Here is a 24609-nt window from a genome sequence, read left to right as displayed (position 1 = left end):
TCTCTGTCTGTCTCTCTGTCTGTATGTCTGTCTCTCTCTGTCTCTTCTCTCTCTCTCTCTCTCTCTCTCTCTCTTCCCCCTCTCTCTCTCTTTCTTCCCCCTCTCTCTCTCTCTCTTCCCCCTCTCTCTCTTCCCCCCTCTCTCTCTTACTGTCCATTGATTTGTCTTTCTCTTTTATACTCTCACTATCTCATCTTTTATACCTCACCCCTCTTTACCTCTCAACCTCTCTTATTCTATCTCTTCTGCTGTCCCCTGTCTCTCTTCTCTCTCCCTCTCTGTCAAATTTGTCACCACTGTCATGCAGTCAGTTTGGTTTTAATATTTTCCTTTCTCTTTTCATCTTTCTTTTCACCTTCTTTCTATCTCTCACTCTCTCTATATCACCTCTCTATCACCTCTCTATCACTCTTTCTCTCTCTCTCTCTCTCCTACCCATCATCATTTCCCCTCGATCAGTCTCCCCTTCTGCTCATGGTCAATTAAGATGCGCTGGGGTTTCATTTTTTCTCTCTCTCTCGATATCAATAATCACACCAGCTCTCACGTAGACATGTGGTTGGTCGGGTGTAGAGGCGTGTGGCTGGTCGGATGCCTGCTCTATTGTGTAGGAGCACGAGAGGCTCATATCCAGTGTGATGGGGAAAGAGTGCGTTGCCATCCCGATGTCATCATTATGTCTATGATCATGTGTGTTGAGAGCTGAATATAGACCGGTAGAGAGGACGAAGGCTATTTTTAATCAAAGGATCGTGGATGCCCATCGGTTGTTCTCTTGGTAAACCTTTCTTGGATCTGCCTTGGTTTTACAGGAAATTTCTTTGAAAAGTGTGATACATACAAATAAAATTGCTTGGCCTTGGAGTGGTCATGTTTTCTATGGAATGAATTGCTCATTTGGACTTACTGAAAGTACTCCAATGCTACGATTGCCAGAGTTAATTAAAGACCATGATGCACATTGGTGATGTTTGGATATCTTATCATCAATCCTCCACCGAGTTGCCTTGATTTAATTGGATATTTCTGAAACGGTGTTTGAACTTTATCCTGGAAATTTTTGAAATATACACATAGTTCACATGTAAGTCATTGACTATTGTATTGACTTTGTGAAAATGTTAAGATGTTGTGAATACTAGAAAAGACATTGGCTTCTAATCTATGATGAGCATGCTGGGTTAATGCACTTACCTAATGGTAGTATCACGTCAGCATATATTGTATATAAAGCAGGTCATGCATTAATTCATAAAGATGTTCGAGACAAGGTCAACTCCAAAGGACTTGATGAACATTTGCTTCTCTTGAATCGGTTCCAGACTAATTACGAATCGAGGATTGAGGATACATTTATTTTGATTAAGTCTCGAGGATGGAGGTGAAACTGGGAGGCCAACAAGGGTTCTCAAAAATCAGTCGGGGATTTCTGAGGCTTGTGTGCACTTTTAATGGAGCCAAGTAAGTCTGTAAATTGTGTTTCACAAATCAAGCAATGACTTGGAGGATCACATGCACTTTCAAATGAAGATCAATACCGTGCAATTCTGAAACCTAAGATTTCCATGTTGTACAGTCTATTGAAATGCCAAGCGCATCATTTCTATGGATTGTGGATCAAACTTCAAGCAATGGATCTAATTTAAAGTACCCTTCTACATGCACTTGTGATGATGATAATGTAAGAATATGGTATAGAATTATGAAGCTCTGAAACTATGCAAATATATTCCACTGCCCTTCGGGGACCTGGTAGTAGGATGGTCATTCTAACCATGTTAATCCTGGCTTAGATGAAACATGATGCCACTGGATATTCTATTACACTTCTACTCAGGTTTTTGATTTCGTAATGGCAGAGATTCCAGCTTGAATTCCAACCACATGAGCATTACAAATTCTTCTTTCTTTTTGAAGAATCAACTCAATTCCACTGCCTATTCCTGATACATTCTAGTTTACTATGAATGTAGAGAAGTCCATTGCTCTGCTGAATATAAAACACTGGACATGTTTTATTTCTTTGCTGTTTCTAATAAAAACTGCTTCATTAATATCATGAGGATATCAGGATTTAAATCAAATATACCCAAATAGAATCATCATTCTGCTAAAGAGATTTTGCATCAATGATTTATTCAACTCTTATTCAATATCAGCTTATTATGACTGCAGTATGAAGCCTGATGTGTTAAATCTGCACTATGGATAAAACACCATCTTTATTGTGTGAGTTTGGACTGTTTCACAGCAGAAGCGATGAGAAATACGGCAGATGAGAAATACGGCAGATTACCGGAGTAATTCCAGGATTACTGAAAAGATTAGTTCTTTGAACGATTTACAAGTGGATAAAGCAATGGTCATATGAATTGAAACAATTCCATTCTACATGTACGAATATCGATGGACTTTTGTTTCCACCCAGCCAACTCACTGATGACTTTTACATGGTATTTCTACTTGTGGTACCAATGAGCTTGATACACTTAAAACCATGTGACTAATTATGTTTTAGCTTTGATATGATATTTCTACTTGTGGTATTAAAAGGATTAACAATGGTCAAGGGGCAAGGAGAAAAGAACAAAAAGCAAGGTGGTAAGTATATTTATGTCAACATCATGTCTTTCTTACATGGCTCTTTTAAAGCTTGTAAGCTATTTATGTTCTGTTTTTTTAAATATTTCTCCTCAAAAACAAGGTACTTAGAAAATAGGAAAACATTTTTCTTGTTCCTGTAAAAATAAAAGTGATATTTGCCGACATGTCAACATCTTTATAAGATGTAAGAGCCCTGTTCTTAGCTATAAGGTATTTATACATGTACAGTTCTTGAACGCTTTTGATATCATTCTTACATAGAGCAGGGCTCAAGTACCACTTTGTTTGAATGAATGTTAAAGATATCTTTCAACTAACATTTTAACATCTTCATAAGATATCCCAGCAACAATTATTGCAGTAGATAGTCACACGTGGCGCGATGGCTCAGTGGTAGGGCAGTGGTCTTGTAACCGAGTGGTACCTCGCTCAAGAACAAATCGATGCTCCATAGTGTCCTTTGATAAGGCATTAATCCTCATTTCCCTTGGAGAGAGCTTAAAGCTGTTGATCCCCTGGTTGCTTACTTACAAACATACAATGCTTTCTTAGCAGTCAGGTAAAAAAAAGCAAACGAACCAACACTTAACAAAATCTCTTGATTTTACTACGCTTGCTCTGGAGTGACTTTCTGTCACAAGCCAAGTTTTAAAAAAACCCAATCCCTCACCCAAGGTCTGTGATGGAACATTGCCCGGAGCAGGATCATAGATACATGCAATTACAGCTATGATAATTGCCTGGTAGCCAGGTATTCCTTTTAGTGTAGTGTATTAAAAATTCCCATGATAATGCTCTTCTGCTGGACATACAAGAAGCGACATGTAGATGTCAAATATTGAATGATCTTCCATTAAGATATGTGTTGAGGGCAAGAAGGACATTAAACTATGTGTCTTTAACGTAAAGCCAAGGCCCTTTTGGAGCTCAGATGGTGTAAAGATTAAGAGTGTCTGGTTGCGAAGGACTGATTAAATCATTCAAGCCTGTGGAACAGATAGGAATGTTCTGTGCTATTAGCAGAAGAATGCTCTTTGTTATCAAGGATGAAAACTGATGATGATGATGATGATGGGTGGGGTTGAAATGTGACATCACCTTCCAGAGAATGCTGAGTCATCTTGAGCTGGAATTTTGTTTGGAATATTATTCAATAAACTTAAAGGTACATGTCATAATAAAGGATATAATACACTTAATGCACTTACATAATTATCATTGGTTGTTTAAAGCCAGAAGAGTATAGACTCAGTCTACATGTAAGATTATATTTTGAGCACTCTTGATTCTCAGAAGATTTCATTCATGTGCCTCCACTCCTATACAGTGAAACTTTTCTCAATGTTGTTCACCTTTATTGGCTCCCCGTCGAATAAAATATTTCATAGAACCTGACCTGGAAGGTCACCTGTCTACAGAGGCCACTTTCCCCCCATTTCCCCTTGAGTGGCCTTAATAGACAGGTTTGATTGTACATGCATGCATATGAAACCTACATGAATAAGATTTCATTTATGTGCGTCTTATATTACATACAGTCAAACCTGTCACAATGGCCACCTATATTGTCTCCTTTTAGAATGAGATGGGTTTTAGAACCCGTCATGAAAGTTGACCTGTCTACAGTGGCCGCCACTTTTTCCTGATTCCCCTTGAGTGGCCATAATAGACAGGTTTGATTGTACAGTCAAACCTGCTTTAGTGACCACCTGTCTACAAAGACCACATTTTTTGTTCCCCTTGAAAATGGTTTCTCATTGAAACATGTACTAAAGGAACCTGTCTACAAAGACCATTTTTTGTGTTTCCCTTGGGCAGTCGCTATAGACAGGTTTGACTGTACATGCTTGTCTATGAAACCTACATTACACATCATCTGTTGAGAACAAGAAGGTTGTTAACTCTATGTATAATACATGCCTAATGCCTTCTGGCTCTCAGCAGACAATAGCATGTTTCACTTGAATATGGAAGAGATAGAGGTGGTGTCCAGTGAAATTAATTGAATGACTCATGCAGCAAAAAGTGACTTCATGATGGGTGTTGCCTTGAGAACCAGACACTGAGTGTATGGTGACGAGCTCCAGCCTTAGGTCCCCCCCCCCCCCAGGCAAACAGAAACAACATTGGCCTTGTCAAGCCATCTCGTTATTCAATTATTAATCAGGCCACTTTTTTTTCTTCTCTTTCATGAGGTAAGGATAGATTTATTGGATTGCCTGTGTTGCATCTGTCTTTACAGAGATCAGATATCTATCTTTCCCTGAAGGCTTCAATTTCAAGGCCATTTCTGATTCATTATTCATTCACTTTATATTCAAGTAGGTTCTTGTTCTGTACATTACTAGATGATTGATTCTGGATTGTCTTTATTGTATGTCTACAGTGCCCATGTCTGCGCAGCACCCTTGTCGGTCGATACGCATAACTGCGCTATTTTGATAAGCAAAACACGTAACAAACACAAAATATCCTTCTCAACTACTGCCATGCGTAGTCATTGAACAAAATAGTGAAAAATAATGAAAAATGTCAAATTTTTAGCACTATTATTCACAAATCTAAAAATCCTGAACTGTGTGTAAATTGAATGAGTGTGAAGACATGAGAACCTTTGTTTTTGCAATGTCAAAATGACCCCACCGCCCTTTCTTGTGAAAATAACTTTGTTCTTGTCTGAATTATCATACATTTTGAGTGCATAGTTATCTCTTGAGAAAATGAGGATTAATATCAGAGTAAGTATTAGGGGAATATAAAAGAAAATTGTTGTCAGTTTCAAGTCTAATATTCATGATTGTGGGAGACCCTATGGCTATGAACACTAGATGTAAACAATATCCACACAATGTGTAGTATTAAAACCTAATATGATATAAAGTGATTGGGTAATGAGTCTGAATGGAAACAAGGATTCACTTTTCGGTACTGAAAATTGAATTCACAGAGATGCACCCTTGAAATGATTGGAATTGAGGAGATGATTTATAGAGAGGGATTTCATCATTCAGATATTTCATTATGCTACTGTATGATTGATGAATTCTTGAATTTGTGTTAGCATGTACATATTACAGCAGTAAATTACATTTCTAGTAGTAATGCTTTGTAATGCATTCTGCTGTATAATTCAGAGGACAAAGATTGTGTATCTAGAGAACTCACTAAAAGGGTGATAGGGGGAGAGGGAGGGAGAAACAGAGAGCGAGAATGGGTGAAAGAGAAACAGGTAAAAGGTGAAAGAGAATAAATGGTAGGAGAGAGATAGAGGGGAAGAGAGAAAGAGATGGAGAAACTTCGAAGAGACAGAAGGAGACTGAGAGATGGAAAGGAGAGATAAATATATAGAAAAAAAGAAATGGGGAAAAACGAAATAACCAGGTGAATAAATTTCAGGGAAAAGTATAATGAAATCCTAACTGTAATGGACATTTCAATTGAAGAGATTAAAAAGAAGAAATTAAAATGCTTCGTTGAAAAGGCTGGAGGAAAGAGAAACAATACACACATTAAAATAGAGAAGAAGCGACAGCCGGATAGACAGAGGAAAGCACCATGGTAAATGAGAAGTTTTGTGAGTGGGTTTTGTTTAGATGGTGGATAGGGGGATAGTGCCTGGATGATAATGGGAGTAATTTTCTATGGACCGTCTGGGAAAGCCATTTCACAATGATTACTCGACACTGCAAATCAGTAGGGACCAAACAGTATGCATCACCTTCTACTGATGAGAGAATAAAAGAGAAATAGGAAGAAAAGATGCAAAAAGAGAAAGAGAGGAGAGAAAGAGAGAGGTAGTAACAGAAAAAGGAATTGAGACTGGGGGAAATAATAATAAGACATAAAGAGAAGGGAGAGAGAGAGAGAGAGAGAGAGAGGGGGAATGGGGGGGGGGGGGCGATTTAGAGTGAAATAGAAACAAGAGTGTAAATGAATATTACTAAGTTATCTATCATAATTATGATGATTGTTTCTTTTGTTTTCTCTATTATTAGTCTCATCTTCATAATATTGATTATGGTATGCTGTACTTGGTTGCTATTTTTTCTGTTTTTGTGATTAATAATATAATTTTGACCTAACAAACGATGAAAATTATTTTCACCAGATGCTGCCATAACATATAGTGACCAGTTACAAATGCTCCATATAAACTCTCCCCAATGTTTACACACATGTATGGTTAACACTCAAGAGAAGTCCACTTAATTAGTACAACTAATGAGGATTACCCGAAGCATCCTATTATAATGATTAGCATATAGGCTATTATCTATAGGCATAGCAGATGTCCCGTAATGACCATAGAGACTTCGGTGGTAAGCACTTTATAAGCCACGTTTTTATTATTATAATTATTATCTCTCACATGGATATGATGTGAGGTTTAAAGGGCCAGTGATCGAGAAAAAAAAGTTGATAGATGTATGAGGTCATATGAAGAGTTGTGTTTTAGTTGTTTTATCCTTCATAGATAGGTTGATATCTAACCAAGATAGGCATGATGGATTGTTTAGGGTATTCCCCGAGTGCAGGAGAGAGGGTGAGAAAGAGAGAGAGAGAGAGGGGGATGTAGAGAAAGAGATGTAGAGAGAAGAGAAACAGAGATGAAGAAAGAGATGATGAGAAGGAAATAGCTAAGAGACAGGGAGAGAGAGGGCAAGGGGGACCAAGAACAAAGGAGAGGAATGAAGAGAGAGATGGAGAAAGAGGGGGTGGAGGGAGGGGCGACAAGGAGGGAGAGAAATGAACAGAGAAAGAGGGGTGAAAAGGGCAAAGATAAGGTATGCAGGTAATGGGAAGCAAAGTAGTGAGAGTACAAAAAATAGGGTTTGGAGAGAAGATGTTAGAATGAATCATCTGCATAGAGTCAGAAGGGTGCAAATTACGAGGATAAACCATTACTAATGCCATTCTGACTGTTGAAGACCCGTGAATAATATCTTTTCTCTTGTTATTCTTTTCCACTTACCTGAGAGATTTTAACATTACACGCATGCTAGAATTTCTACATTAAGGTAATCTTAGTATTTATATATTATAAATAAAACAATATCAAGTTTGTACATTTGTAAGATAATCTTTTATATTTTCAGAATGTCTATCAGAAACCATATCATAATGAGGACATTGAAAGTAACCTCATTCTCAGCTATGCCGTCAGTATTACTTTGTCCATAACCTGAGGGTGATATATCCATTTCTAATTAGAGCAAGTGCCAAAATAAAGTTAGCTGAAAACATGTTTTCTTCTCCAAAGTATCACCTTGCCAACAAGCCTCTGTCAGTTGTGAAAATAGATCAACAATATGCCCCAAAGCTTGAGCAATTGGAGAGAAAAAAAAATAGAGTACAACAAACTTTGCTTTTCAAAGCAGGTGACCACATTACTCACCTTGATGAAGAAAAATTGTTTTTGAAACAAGAAAGGTTGTTTTGATTAACTTTGTGTCGTGATTGTGGGTCAGATTATTATATGCTAATCCTTGCACCTCGGTGACATTGGAATGGGGCGCCAAAGGACTGATATGTGAGAGGGAGAAAAGGGTCTTTAATTTTGAGGTAAAAATGACCATATCAGAGGTATTTCCTTATAAATGTTTCAAACCATTTCCTATCTTCAGTTCTTTGTTAGATTAGAAGGGTGCCTCTTCTTAGAGTACTTATTTATATTGTATGAAGTCAGGAACACTTGAGAAGGTATATGTAGGTTCATAGAAATACCTACTTCTCATGCCTTGTACAGCACATTATGCTGAAGAATTAGAATTTAGGCATACTGACTGTTTAAATGAGAATAGGCCCCAAAAATTATTATCATTGTTATTATCATTTCTTAACATGTTTTGTGGGGTTGAGACATTATTTATCCAAGTAGGTTGACGAGTTTGAAAGTCGGTATTTATGATAATTGTTTGTAACATCATTGGCACAAATTGGTAAAAGATTCTGATAAGGTATCGACTATCTTATAGTGGAGTATCTATTACCACACTGTAGAATGTATTAGAAGTATATATATGATATTCATTAATTTAGATCCAGTCATTCCAATTCTAGAATTTGGCATTGAGCTAATGGGTGGAGGTGTGTAATTTGTCATAATTTGTGCTGTGTGCAATTTTGAATAAAAGCCAATTAGAAATGGGGTTACTACTTACAAATTTATTCATAAAAGTGATTCACCTTTTTATGCACATGTCATTTTTCACTCTGTTATCAAATAAAAGGTGTTTCATTTCAAGAGATTAGAGTATCAATAAATCCAATTGTTTTGCTGTCACTTAATAACCTGCATATAGTAGATCTCTATGTAGCTTCACTGCTTTTGGCCCCATTTCATGAAACATATTATCAATAACTGTTATAAGCTACTGAAATGACTGCATTTGATTTTGACATGTGCTATTGATGACAAGTTTTTAAAAAACAGGGCCCTGGTTGCTTCCTATTGATCGAAGATTATTACAAATGCACTAATTTTAAAACAAGTATTTCCATGATATCTGTCTATATATTGCCCTTCTTCTTCTTCTTCCATTGAGTACAGTCCTCTTTAAGGCTTATCGGATGTAATATGAAACACACAAAATATGAAGCATTTCATACACCATCATATTTTTATCCCTCGTTCATCATTATCAATGATCAAAAAATGAAAATAATCTTCCATACATAGCTACATGCTCCCTTACCTGACAGATGCTATACTCCTTGGCCCATCGCATATTCATATTAGGTCATCTGGAGTTCATTTAGAAACCAAATAAGATGAGGAGTTCCCCCGAGTGACAAATTTTTGCCCAGAGAGATTTTAATTATGAAACATCTGGGATCGAACTCTACCTAGCTGCTCATGTTCAGAAAATTGATTTCCAAGGACCTGCGAGGGGGGTGTTGAATGATTATTTTTCTTTGCCGTTGTTTCAATCCTAGTAAGTGTGGGATATGAATTCTATGCTGATTTCAGTGGGGGTTTCATCTTGTATGTCAAAGACATACGGGCAGTAACTTGATGTATATACATGGGACAGTGATTTCATTAAAATGTCAGTCTTTCAATATAGCGATTCAAAGAAATAGTTTTATTGGAGTATAATTTTCTATAATCATCTATTGAATAATCAGTTATGTTAGTTCATGGGTTGGACTTCAATTCAGGGGTCGAGAGTTAGAGTCCCAGCCTGGCACTGACAACCTTAGGCAAAACATGGCAATTGCCTCTCTCCATCCAGGTGTAGATGCATACCTGATGTGCTAGAGTATTAATATTGGCCATTTGACTAAATGTGGGTTTATATATCATCCCGGTGAAAGGCATGCCACTGAGTGTGACACATAAGCACTAAACAAGAATATCTTATTATTGATGTCATCATTATTTTGACATGTTACCACTATTAGACTACAATTCTTACTCATTATACCATCCAAAATCGAGTTTTCGTTAAGAATTTAGAACTCCTGAATACTTTTGGAGGCATAAGATTTCAGTTTACTCACATTTTTCTTATTTTTAGATTTGTGATTGGCACTTGGACTATTTAAAAATAATATTTAATGTTTTTTCTTCTATTTTTAGTAATACTGATCTCTCACTTTAGATATTCTATTTTTAGATTTGTGATTGGCAGTAGGACTATTTAAAAAATATTATTTCATTTTTTTTCATTAAAATTGTTCCAATTCAAGCTCCTTTAAACCTCAGAAGTTTCTCAGAATTCCAAGGCTGATAAGGGAAACTCACGATTATCAGTGATTACAAGGTATTTGTATCTTGAGTCACATGGTTCACCGTCAGCACACGTGACGACTGTTCCATCCTTAAATGGTTGTCATGACGATTGATATCTCACACCAAGCAGGACAGGAAATAGTAGATAAATGTCGTATTTGGATATTTACTCTGATTAGTGTGTATTGATGCTCCTTAGACTGACACCTAATTGGGGGAGGGGATTTCTTTTTTCAAAGTCAAAATTAGTAATACATGATGTGTTAATGACCTATGTGATTTAAGAACTCCATGTAGGCCCATTGGGGTGTGAAATTTATATGATTTTAAAAATGATATCAGATATTACTTATAGGTATAGTATGTTTATTATGAATAGTGGAATTGTGAGCTAAAAGCGACAAGCTTGTCAGAGATTGTGGGTAAAATAGCAATATGTGAATATTTTTTTTGGTCACCATGTACCTATTTGTGAGAGGTAAGTCATTAGGGCGAGGTTACTAGATATATATGAAAATTCAATGTTAATGATGATGATAGTAATAATATTCTGGGTTTATAAAGTGCTTAATACAGGTACATCAACAATGTATCTTATCTGATTCAGGCACATTCTCCACTCCCTGGGGATCATTCCCTGCCAGGCACCATTTTACAGATGCTGACATGCTGAGCAAACTGCAATTACTTTGTACATCCTACCGTGTACCCATTTAATACCGGGGTGGAGAGAAGCAATGTAGATAAAAATGGCTTGTCAAACAATGTGCCACTATTAACCCATTGTTTACCGGAACCAGGTGGTTTCTGTGTTAATCCTATGAGGAATATACAAATTTAATAGTCAACTGGTTAACTGAACAATTAAGGAGTGGGGATCGGGAGGAGAAGAAAGATAAGAAGACATGTACTTGCTTGCTTGCCTGATATGATTTGTGCCAAGATAATCTTAGCCAGCTCACTCTGAGGAAATCACTCTTCATTTAGGAGTTGACCAAACTTGACCTGGGGCCGGCAATCGAGGAAATCTGAGTCTGGCGCAGATAAATTAGCTCGCCAGCATCTTGCTTTTATTGACGTACCGGTAGCTCTGTTGATCATCAGACTCCTTTTATTTGATATACCTGGTAAATCGGGACAGTATGATATTCTCCTTGTTATATCATTAAGTTCCACTAAGGATTCAATTGCTGTATACCTTATAAGATGTAATGGATAGTTATATTCTGTCGTGGTTTAAAGTATATCATTTGATTAGCTGTAGTGAAATTATAAAACTGTTCAAGTGCTCCTAGCCATATAATGTCAAATTCTTCTAAAAGATATGTCATTCAAGCATTACTTCATTGGAATTCATGTTGCAGTTGAGACATGTAAGCATATCTTTTTTTTTGACATACCAGCACCATTTTGCAAAATTTTAATTGGGCTTGGGGGTATGCCTCTATCTTGACAGTCATTCACGTGAGTTGTTGATAAAATCAAGAATTGTAGAACAGTGCATGCTGAGGTAAAAAGTTTACTCAGGCTAACAGAGTTTCACGTGATTGCAAGGAATAAGTCGTAAGTAGAGTGTGAGGTACGAACCTATTACAAAGCTTACAGCAACTAATCTGATTTCATGTGATTATGTGCAGTTTCATAATTGATTGTGAGGTTCATATCTATATAGGAGCTTATAATTACTCCGGTTAACAGCGGTTCGTTAGTGCCTCCCAGAGTGAATTGTAAATCCTGTAGTCCCACATATTGGCAGCGTTTCCATGTATCAGCTTTGGAGTCCTAGATTTGGGGATCTACTCAATTCTCTGACAGGAAGTGACAATTTCAATTTGCATCATTTGAACCCTTAAAAGGTGGAAGTAGTACATTGGGTCATCAACGAGTTTGAGAAATGATGTTCCCCTAGCCAGAAACTTGATGTTACACCCATGTATGTCGTTTCAGCCTGTTCTGATCAATAAAACTCCTTGTTTTGGTTTGCCGACCGTGCCGTGTGTTGTGGAATAGTTATGGGTGCATTGTTGGATTAGTGTGTGTTTCTATGGTTTTAAACGTGGATATATACCCCCTCGTTGAGCCGTCTGTGACAGCCACCATGCCGCGGAAACGAAGCGCTTCCGTGAACTTCCCAGGTAATTGAGTTTGTTTACAATGATTTGCATGCCTTAAGTACTGGCTAATTATGATTTGAACTTGATTAATAGACAGACGCATATAATGGACTGAGAACCAGATAAGTCTTGTAACATTTTTCTAGAGTGAAAGTTCTGAGTAAAAGTAGTGATTGACCAAAGAAGGGATGTGTATAAAAGCATGGATATGGTATAGGAAAATCTTAAAGTTTGTTTACATGTATATTTGTTACACCTGCAAGAAATGTGGCTTATGTGTGGGAAGGGGAAGGGGCAGATTGTTTTAAGAGGAACTATTTGAACATGACTGTATCCTCTTGGGAATAATTGGTGTGAAGGGACTTTGAGGGTGCTAAGCAATCCCCCCCCCCCCCTTCCTTCTTATTTATGATCAGTTTTACACCCTAATGTGATATCAGTAGCTATAACAAGAAACTTTGTGTGGAGTTACATAGCTACTCGTCAACTTCCATTTTGAATTGCATGCTGTATTCATTTGCAATTCAGCGTACTTGTACTTGACATTTATGTGAGTAAGAAAGAATTATTTGAAACAAAAAAGGAGGGAGAAAATATGTTATGTTAATCTTTACTCATCGTGTAGACCTGTTCTCTATCAGGTTTATTGCTTTCTGTTATATATAGATTGTAAAATACCCACTTGAATGGATGATGTATCCTTAAAAAACGGCAATCCCTTTATCCAATCCTTCTCCAATTCTTCTTTCTCCAATAAAGGTTTGTATGTAAATATCTCTCTCTTTCCCCCTGTGTGTGTGTGTGTGTCTCTCTCTCTCTCTCTTTCTCTCTCTCTCTCCCTATGTTTCTTTCCCCCTTTATTCATCTCTTTCTCTTTCCCCCTTTGTCTATCTCTTTCTTTCTATACATTATTCCTTTTATTCTCTCTTCTTTGTCTATGTACGAATATATTGTAGACAAAAGATGTTACTTGCTTTTTACTCAATGTGGTATCGGTTGATTGACTGGAAGAGATTGTTCATATCTTTTGTTACCCTAAAGTACTCTCACTTTTATCTTTGAAAATCTTGTTCAAACCTTTACACATGATCTGTGTAATAGCTCAAACTTGTAGGTTGTGATGACATCAATATTGTTGTTATCTTAAAGTTGCAACGTCATTGTGATTTTACTAATCTGTGAGAAATTAATAATATGTTCATGAATTATTATGAATAGACATTTTTTTTAATCAAAACCATCTTTGTGGAATTGTACTACAGCAGGAAAATTATCACACTTGTTGCTAACAGGCCTGAATATTTCTTTCAGCAATACATGAAGAATTGTGCATGAATAGAGTGACTATGAAATTGAAGTATCTGTTTCCAATGAGGATGTTAATGAGCCTCTATTGACAGATGTGTTAGACTTAATTTGAATTTTCCAAATACATAATCTATTAGTTTTCAATGTGTGAAGGGTTTCCCAGTGAATTTTAGTCCGATAATCTCAAATAAGAGATTAAAGATGTGCTTGTGACCGGGTGTGTATGGGGTGGCAGATCTAAGAGGGGCGATAATTCACACTCCCGCTAATCTCAATGTTTCAGCGCACGGAACATCCCCTAGTGCTGAATTTAGGGGCTTTTTCCTGCCCACTTTGCGCTCAACAAAATCTCCCTTCCAATGTAAAGTATGAAGGGGAGATGGTATGGTGGGACTAATAACGATGAATTCACACTCTATACACCCAATGATTCATCGTATAGTCTTTATTAGCTTGTGAACAAACTTGAAGTAATTGTGGTGATTAGTTAAATTATCTCTGTAGGGGCGGCCATATTGAATTGGTGAAAAGATTTTATTAGTGAACTGATCAAGTTTGTCTTGCTGTTAGGGGCATTTAAATTGTGACTGCTGTGAAAGGATAAGCCCCTAAATGATTCTGAGACAATCGCCCAAAGATAAAAAATGTGATTACAAAAAGGGAATTTGGGCTGTATTTTAGCTTTTCTATCTGTTAGAAAGAAAAATAAATTGTGCTAGGGAGTGGTCCATTAAAGATATGTGTATGCCCGGGAGGGGTTGATTGGAATATATGCTTGGATTTGACAGTATATGTGTATGCGGGAGAGGGGTTGATTAAAAAATGGTTCTACTAAGAACTGACAGCATTTAGGAGTTGTCAAGTTTGAATGAGAGGGCATATATTGCTCTCTTTCCCATATCATCCATTTTGTTTTCCAGTCCCATTAAAAATGTACAATGCATAACATAAAAACACATTCTTACACAAAGACCTACAGTTATAATAGGTAAACAAACTAATACAAACAGCAATTACATGTACATGATATATTACTTCATAATTCATGAGCCTGCTTCAATTTTAAATCCAAATAATTAAATTTAAAGTCCAAAATATTTTTGGCTGTAGTGTTTGCCTTACTGGCACTTCAGCAGTATCATATATATTTTAATCTTATATTTTAATCTTATTTGGTGTGAGCTTTGTTTTGTATGAATGTTTTACATTGTGCCATTGCAAACAATAGCCGCTTCAGGTAACAACAGATAATTGTTGATGCCAAGCCAGCAGTTCCTGTAAAGGTTTAAAGGCCACTTTAAAAAATAAACATGTTAAGCGTCACCGCCCGCTTCTTTTTGGGGGGCCGCCTCCTATTTTTTTTTTTTTTTTAAACAAAAAAAACATGAAAAACAGTGCTAAAATGGATCTATTTCTGATTTAAAATTTTTTTTTTGTTAAAGCTGATACTCTAAGACAATCCCAAATACTGAGATAATTACATAAATAGAAAGCTTTTAACCCCCATAATAACACCAAATGGTGTCCACCCGACAAAACAAGTTTAGAATAATGAATTTATTCGAGTAAACTCTACCAAAATATCTAAGTCTGAAACCCGGAAGTGCACGTAGAGTCGGGCCTCTATCCGTGACGTCACGAACGGGAGTCATGGGCTCAGTGAGAGTGAATGGCAGTGATATCCCTACGTAAATGCTATCCTGTCAGAGCTTAGATTTGTTGTTGTTAAGGAGTATATTTGATGGATTTTCTGTTTTCATTTGAATGAAGAATAACGAAGCAACATTTTCCAGTCGCTGATTTCTTTTTATATCCTCATATTCACCTATTTGGTAGAGATTTAAGACGAGTTTACTGCTTAGGAATTAAAGTTAAATCGTGCACTTATGAATAGGCGGATGCATTATAAATTATTGTCATCAGATGTACATGAGCAGTTTTGTAAAACGAATAGGTCTAGAACTATGATAGTACTTATCATAGATGTGTGTGACTGCCTCAAAAAAGGATACAGTACCAGTTAAACATTTTATGTTGTAAAATATCAAACTTGAACGAGATCATGCAAGCGCGCTTCCTCTATAATATTTTGGCGAGTGATGCGGCTCTTGCATGAACGTTCATGGAGCGAGCAGAATCGGGAGGTAAGACCAAGCCGCTGCTCTAGGCGCTGCTTGCTTGTGATGGAACGTACGTGCGCTAGTTATATGTTTATCGGCAATTGCAAGAGAATGAAAGTGACGTTGCCAGCTAAGAAAAACAACTAACAAAGACTTGCTCCTGACTACCGGTGTCAGAATTGGTAGATGAAGGATGTTCAGGGCCAAGAAAGGCGAAAGACATGGGAAAAAGGAAGAAGAAACCATCGGGAGATCGCTGCAGTGTATGGTAATGAACTGTGCATGGGTGGACAGCTACTGTTCACTCCGTGCCTGGGCCGATTTCAACACCAAAACAAAAATTACATGGTGAAAATATCGACTAATAGCACATCGTTGGCATGTATATGTCATAATTTTTAAAAGGGGAATTGATATTAATACTATGAAGTACTAGGGGAAGGTAAAGAATTGTACATAGAATTATGATTTATTAGACTTTTCAGCCTTTGAAACAAAAATATGCAGAAAATCGTATCACTCTGCACATGTTTGCTATGGAACATCCGGGTACGTGAATATACTCTCTCCCGGACGTGAGGTCATAAATAGTAGACCAGCGTCGTGACTGATTTTCTATGCAAAGAGAGGCGGATATTTTAGAAATTTCAATTGAGGATTTCGAGTAGACAGAATTTTTTTGTGATATACTAAGTAATTGAAAAACTTAAAAATAACATATACTTGCCGTAGGTAACAAATTAAGGGACATTTATTTGCTTAGAGTATCAACTTTAAATGTCGGCGGCGATCTTGAAAAATAGCCCGACTGTCAGGGAAAATGTACCAAGCGGACATTTTGAAAGAAAAAAAGGAAAGGGCCTCCTCCTTCCTATTTTTCAAAAAAACAGGACGCTAAACATGTTTTTGTTTTTTTTTGGCCTTAGGGAAGTCCTAATATGGCCAATCAAAATACTACTCAGATGAAATCGAATATCTCTGTTCATTACAACACTAGTGATGACTTTTAGTGAATTATTCATTTTGATCATTGTTTTTTTTCTTTTGCCAGTGATCCGTGGGTTCCTGGTACGGAGACAGATGAAGCACCAATGGGAGATTGTAGAGAGCCAGAGAAAGTACATCGCTAGCTTCCTCTCTGATATTCAACTCAAGGGGGAGACATTGATCCAGGTTAGTCAAGTAACATTCATGTTTTATTATTGAAATCAAACATGAGAAGTGTATGAATATGTATATGTTTGTCTTTACATCAATAACTCTGTGACCTTTATCATATATATACTGACTTTTAATTTATTGCAGATCTATCACATCTCTGCTCTTTCTACTAGAGACGATTTCTGACAGTGATATTAATACAAATTAATAATAATTGATTGTAAAGATACAATTAGTTTTGGAAGATATATTAGATAGTAACTCTTTATGTTGCAGGGCCCTTAATTGAATAATGTCCCCATGATGAAGTGAGAGTTCTCCATGCATGCCTCACATAGCAACATACCTTTCTATGCTAGTTGGAGGTGGAATAAACATCATTATTTTTGGCAGAGGATTAAATTAAGATACAAATTTTGCAGTTGGTATCAAAATCTTCTCAACAAGTAAACTAATTTTTTTAAAACCTTTTTGGTGGGGTGCAGGAGCTTTCTCCATTCTTTTATTGATATTCCTGAGTTGTACCTATTCATCTGGGGGTTTTAATTTCACTTTTCATTTGAGGGTAATTTTGAGATCTGTTGATATGAATTATAGTATATAATCTTATTAATAACTAATATGTTAATCAGTCATGTATTTTGTATATATCCCATTGCTCATTTCTGTTTTAGTTTTTTCATTTGGACCTATTTTAAAGCCATTGCAAAGTGCATGCTCCATCTAACTACACTGTGTACTGTACATGCTCCTCTAATGAAGAGTAGTGCCCTTAACACGAAGCTTAGAAATAGATTGTAAATTATGGTAAACTACATAGTAGCAACAATGGTTAAGTTATCTTTGTGATACGGTGCTGAGAAGGAAAAAAAAAGTCATTTGGAAAAGGTTTTAGGGTCAATAATAATAATAATTCGCCTAATTTACTGTTACCTTTGACATCCAATCAGCGCTCGTTATATTAACGCCTTGTTCCTTTTAGTTTCCATTTATATTGATCGATTTTGGCTTTCTGTTCATTTTTGCGTTTTACTCTGATGAGTGCAAGTCAAAAAGCTTAAGTTATGGCTCTCTTCAACGCTATTCTCTAATAACTTTTACTTATATAGCGCTTTTCATAAGACATTTATATCAAAGAGCTTGTCAATACCAAGACCAAAATACATTAAATAAATCTAGGACCTTCAGTCTTGCTACATCACTGGTTACAAACATGTACCTTCAGATATTCAGCATGCTAAGTTTGCATGTCATGTTTTATTTTGCTTTTTATTTTAATAATTAAGACCCTAAACAAGTGTGAAGAAGGTTGCCCCGACGATCATGAACAAGAAGATGAAGAAAAAGAAGGAGAAGAAGAGAAGGAGGAAGTAAGTCGTCACTAAATCCTTTTTTACTTGGTTTTCACTGTGCTGTGCTCCTCGTTCATATGTAACCTTTGGGTTGTATCGGCACCTTAATCGTTGTATACCCCCTTCAAGTTATATAACAACCAATTAACATCACATGTGCATATACCCTTCATATATCTAATCAAATAACATTGAGTGTGTAATCAGCACTTATTTACTAATTTGCACTACCCTTGCATCTAAGAACAATGTTACCAAATGAAGCATTCTTTAAAAGTGAAGGAAGAAATAACGGATCTAAAATTGATTAATAACATTTTTATTCAATATATTTAATTGGTTTCAAATACTTAATTATAAAATTGTAAGTGATTCCTTTCTAAAAGGTATTAAGCATATTGTTCTCCAGCCAGTGGCCTCTTTGAGTCATCTGCAAATGATTAGCACGCTGTATTGAAGGAAGCAGTTTTGTTTTGGGCATATGACCAGCCAATGTGCTGTAAATGTATGGCAGAAGAAGTTTAGTTTTTCACAAAGACTAAGATCAACTTAAGTTGGACTTGAACTATGGCAGGTCATTCATGCCTCTGGTTGCTGTCACCATTCATCTCTCAAGGGACAGAATTCAAATTGTTGACAGTTCAATGTTACTTACGTTGTAAACTTAAGTTATATTTAAGACTTGGATCTATACTACAGGATGCGATTTATGCCCTCAAAAAGTCTTGAACCAGATGTAAAATTAGAGGGAAACCTTAGAACTTGTGATCTTTATATCATATTTTTTCCTTCAATATTGAACTATCAAAAAATGTCAATTCGGTAGATATCACAATTTGTACGTCCCTTAAGAAACCAATTCAAGGAATGGTTAGAGGAGCTAGTGGCATGAATGGCCTGCCATAGTTAAGTCCAACTTAAGTCGATCTTAGTCTTTGTGAAACACTCCACTGGACTAAAACCGTTGGAACGTCTGCTGAGAGCCAGAAGGCCATAATTAACTCATATTATTCCAATGAAGTTCACACTAATACCCCTCTGGCTCATAGCAGACGATGCGCCTCTCATGTGCATGAAGTTCTGGTAAATGAACATAGCGCAAATTAGTCAACTTTTTTGGTTTGCGGCTATGAAGTCTTTTGGCCATGGATCTTCCTAATTAGATTATGGTTGACTCTTATTTTGGGTACCCCTGCTTTGCCTAATGTATGTTTTACTTTCAATGCAGGTATGCTGTCAGGGGGGTTCAAAGGTTCAATATTTTGATTTTGATTTTTTTTCCCCCCTTCTTTTCCTCCTTCTTTTCCTTTTTTAAAGGGTTAATGCACCAGTGTTTTTTTTAACCAGCAAATTCACTTCTAAATGAAAAATATTAAAATATTTGTGGTATCGATTTCCACTGCAGCACTAATGTCCTTTGCCAAGAGATTACATTTGCCACTTTCCACCCAGGTGTAGTAAAGGGTATTATACCTTGTGGGAATTCATTTCTGGAGTGCTAGCACCTTTGTGCCGCTGAGCTAAAGTCAGGGTAATAATAGTACTTTGTAGGCGATTTGAGCATCCCCTAGGATGATTTGCGCACAATATAAATACAGCTTATTTTATCATCATCAGAATTCAGATTAACTATCATACTAACTCAGACGATTTGGCCACTGATAAACCAGCGCCAAAAAGGTGAACCAATACATTCCAGTGGTTGAAGAACTATTTTAACATGTTTGTTTTGGTATACTAACCTACATGCTATCAGTACTTGATCATTTATCCTGATCATAGGATATCATTATGTAGCATCTCATAACAATGGGTATAGATCCATTTATCTACATATTATTATTACACAGTTTCTTGTGAACATTGCAAGATTTACCGTGTGGTTGGTTGATTTGTTGAAAGTGAGATGCACATCATTTCAAAGGTAAAGGTGTGTTCATTAAAAAAAATTAAAATGTAACCCTTAAAAAATGAGATTAGAGTTGTTTTCATGAATGAGATTTGTGCCAGTCAATAGACCAGTTCACGGTTAGCACAATGCCCCTAATGGCCCCTAATGACCCCGAATATCCACAGATCTTCAAAACATGAAGAGGTCGTCCCACTTTGTACCTTTTGACTCCTACAGCGATGAAGGTATGTGCTACATAAACATATCCTTTGATTTCCTTTTTCAGAGAATACTTCCACCTGCGTATCATGGAGTGCACTGCTTGTGCATAAATAAATAATGATTACATAACTTTCATGAGCACGTATCCAGTATTTTGTCTCTGTGTATTTCACAATTTGGTCTGCAATGACCTTTATCTGCTTATGCTCAGACTGCAACCGTGAACTGGCTTATTCTTCAAGGATAGACATGATATGTATCTATACTTGATTCTTCTATTTGCTGTCATTTGGTAGACTTTACCTTTTCTTTTTCACTACATGCCTGCTTATCAAGAGACATAATGGCTTTGGAGTTGTAATCAATTAGACGAGGAACATCTAACGATGGGGGTATTTATAGCATCACATTTACTCATTGACTATTGGAGCAAAGTGTGAATGATTCAGTCATTTCTCTGTTAAGTCTTTATTTTGGCTGCTCTGACACAAAGTGAAAGGATGAGAGTGTTGTCGGTGCAACCAAATGGAATAATCCCTCCACATCGAGGGATCCTACAAATTTCAGCCCCATAAATCACCTGACAAGACGCAATTACGGAATGACAAGAGAGGCAAATGAAGTGCAATTGGTTGTTAATTGCTAAGAAACATGGAGCCTCTTTGTAACGCTTGAGATACCCCTTGTTTTGCCTAGTAACCGTTTCAAGAGTGAGGGAGAGCAGGTAGACCGGGCTTTCTCCGCCAACAAAGCTGATATGAGCTGACAACTCCAAATCTCTTAATCCCTCATTGTCATCACCGCTTCATAATAAACCCCGTCGGTGAATCAGTTGCACGATCTCGGCCCGTCGTCCTCGCACCTCGCTCTCTCTTTCTAGATACGTCAGACACTGTGCTTCCTGCCGGCGGGAAATATGCAATTTATTCCCCGCTGCTTACTGGATTGGGTTTATGACTGTAGCACTGTAGCTCCTTCAGTTCCCCTCGCAGACTATACATCTGGGGTTTAATACATAGCAGCATCGGGTTTTGAGAGTTGTGTAATCAGTTCCGTGTGAGCTGGGACTAATTTTGTGGATGTATGCTAAGGAACCATTCGGGACAAATGACGGCTGTGGGTGGTTTCCGCTTTTCGCAGGTAACCACTTTTGTTACACATATTGTATTGATTTGATTGATTCAGTGTAAAAAGTGAATCTGTGGAATGTTGTAAGTTGTCCTGTTCAGATACTTTACCATCTTTCAATGTCTACAGAGCCTTCATTTACCAGTTGTATCAATTAGCCGTTTTAGTGCTTCAGGCATTTCAAAATGCTAGAATCTTTGTATTGAATTTCATACTTGAAACCTAAAAAGTGTACTTTCCTCTAGATTAGAAAATATGATTTGATGTGACACTCACTTTACCTTCATGATAGATGCTGATAAACAACTATTCTTTCAGTGCCTGGTAGAATATGTATTTTTGCAAAAGAAAATTGCTGTAGAAGCCTTCTTGTTCAATCCTTGGAAGTGCTGTTAATCATAGCAAGTTGCAGAGTATCAGACTGTCTGAGATAATGATCTTTAATCATTTTTAAATCTATATTAATAAATAGGCAATAACGATACTCTAGACTGAGTAGGGTCATTATGCATGTCCTCAAATGCTTTTGGAGTATGGTTATCACTAAATTGCCTCTAGTATGCTGTTGATGGCACAAAGCCAATGTGATCTGAGCATCGGGTGGAAGGCAGATGGCTAAAGCCAGTCTCAGTGGCTGAAGATAACATCTGCTAAGAGCCAGAAAGATGTTAGTTAATAATGCCGAACCTGGAATCAATGCCCTTCTGGCTCTCAGCAGAGAATATCTACCGCAAATTTAACTGTTCATCAAAGCCATGATCAATTACCTGTCATAATGGAGGTTGACAAAACAGGTACACAGAATAATTTAGCTCTGTGAAGCTCCAAAAGTGCTTTGGAAAATTTGGAAAAAAGAGCTATCTTTAAAACAGAATATAAAGACGTAAAGCCGAAACGAAATTCCACTTTTGAAACTCTGGTTCTTTATAGAGGATATTGCTTGAAGTCTGTCTTTTATTAATTAGGCATATCAGCTAATGCAATATAATATTGGTATACTCTACTTCTACTTCTACTTCTGTTTCTGCTTCTGATTCTGCTTCTGCTTCTGCTTCTACTTCTCCTTCTCATGATCCTTCTCCTACTTCTCCTCCTACTACTGCTACTTCTACTTCTTCTACTACTTCTTCTACTTCTCAATTTTGATTTTTACTCTAATTATACTCTAATTACTCCTTCTAGTCTCACATCTACTCTCACACCCACACCCACTCCACTCTAACTCCCCCACCCACAAACACTCCCACCCAACCATCCCCACACTCTCACTCCCTATCCTATGCCCACACTCCCACTCCCACTCCCACCTGCACCTGTATGTCTACCTCTAATATGGCTCCATCATTCTGCTGCTGCTCTTCATTATGCTTCCAGTTCTACTGTTCTTGTTCCTGTTTCTGTTCCTGTTCCTGCTACTGTTCCGTCTACTCTTTCTCCTGTTTCTACTTTGCTTCTGATTCTACCTCTTTACATCTATTATATATTACTCCAGCTGCTACTTTTAGTAATTATACTTTAGCTTCTACTCATACTGCTACGTCTACATCTACTTCTACTTAAATTTACTGCTGTTTCAAGTGTAATTTCTGCGAAATTCTGTTACTATTTCTACTGCTACTTCTTCTGTTATCTCCTCTCTCACCATATATCTATACCTTTGTCTTTCTTCAGTTTCAGCCATTTTCTTTCTTTAGTAGCTTTTTCTCCAACTATTTTCCTCATCTGTTTTCCTGTCAGAATATATGTGGCAATATTTTTATTGCCCCCTTCTCTCCCTTTCCAGATCTTTTATTAAAGGTGTCTCTCAGGTGTTGAGTCTTTAATATAATCTGCTGAGAGCTGGAAGGGTGTTCATTTATATCTCTTTACATAGATTTTACACACATTCGATTCCCATATCAGACAGTGTAAAGAGGGTTTTGAAGCTAATTAGGGCAGTCTCATTTTTATAATTACATATATCACATTCTACAACGATTCATCTCACATTTGAACCATTTAATGGCAATAGAACAAAGTGCAGAAGTGTTCACACCTACATTGACATTTGTCGTTTGTCTTGTGACGCTGACTTGAAAAATGCAACTCCATTTTTTCTCTTAAATTGGTCATTCAAAAGAGCATGAAGAAAGAGTTTGTCTAGTGACGCTGACTTGAAAAGTGCAACTGTTCATTTTTTAAAACTCTTATATGTGTATTCAAAAGGGCACGAAGGAAGAGGAAAAGTACTTAAAATTTAGTTCTTAAAATGTGTAATGTCTAGTGATTGTCTTTAAGAAACGAGGAATTGAAAAACAAGTCTTTATTCATTGATATTTTGTAAGGTGCAGTATATGGCTAGAGAATTGTTTGGAAACAATAGACAAATTATCGCTAGTGGTCAAAACGGTGCACATCCATTCAAGTGTTTTATATAGCGTTTCATATAAAGACCTGTGTTTAATTAAGACCTGTATATACAATTAAGACCACCGTTTCCACTCTTCCTGTTTGCTTTTGGTGGTCTGTATGTACCTTTCAGAATGTTTTGGACATTTGCCATACGGTTAGGATCAGGAAACACAAGTTCATTGACATTGTAGCATGAGGTGACAAAATACTATCAACCTGCATTACAGTGTATGATTGCAGGAACTGAAATAACCCCATATCAAAAGTCAGGTCAACATGTTGTTTTTCAAGGAAAATTTAAAAAACAAACAAAGTTCATTGACATTTCTAATGTGTGACAGTCCACAAAATCTGCTCACAGGCCGATATTTGAATTTATGAGATATTCTATGACTGGAGGAACAAGAATTACTATATAGATCGGTGATCTGTCGCATCAATGTCTTTGGTTTAGAGTAAATGAAGATAAACCAGATTTCCTTTTACCCAACCCCAAACTGAGTTGGTGCCAAGTCAGATATTTGTGTGGTTGTAACTGAATCAATATGATTCAGGAGAAAATTGAATTTCTCAAGGGTAAGTG

The 24609-nt window shown here is 36.8% G+C and overlaps 1 protein-coding gene across 3 annotated transcripts in view; it reads left to right on the top strand.

Annotated features, from left to right (window-relative positions):
- Nucleotides 1–24609, top strand: part of LOC587143 (unconventional myosin-XVI) — a 116557-nt gene that overhangs the window by 72188 nt on the left and 19760 nt on the right. For 2 of the 3 annotated variants that reach the window (XM_030982114.1, XM_030982113.1), the window contains exons 26-27: nt 16933–17054; nt 18329–18412. In XM_030982114.1, coding sequence (XP_030837974.1) covers nt 16933–17054; nt 18329–18412 — 206 coding nt within the window. The remainder of the gene's footprint in view (nt 1–16932; nt 17055–18328; nt 18413–24609) is intronic. The other variant, XM_030982115.1, reaches the window with a different exon arrangement.

The sequence above is a fragment of the Strongylocentrotus purpuratus genome, unplaced genomic scaffold (assembly GCF_000002235.5).
Source record: "Strongylocentrotus purpuratus isolate Spur 01 unplaced genomic scaffold, Spur_5.0 spur5_scaffold_12, whole genome shotgun sequence".
In the NCBI taxonomy this organism is placed as follows: domain Eukaryota; kingdom Metazoa; phylum Echinodermata; class Echinoidea; order Camarodonta; family Strongylocentrotidae; genus Strongylocentrotus; species Strongylocentrotus purpuratus.
Note: the sequence above shows the minus strand (reverse complement) of the source record. Positions and strands in the feature narration are given on the sequence as shown.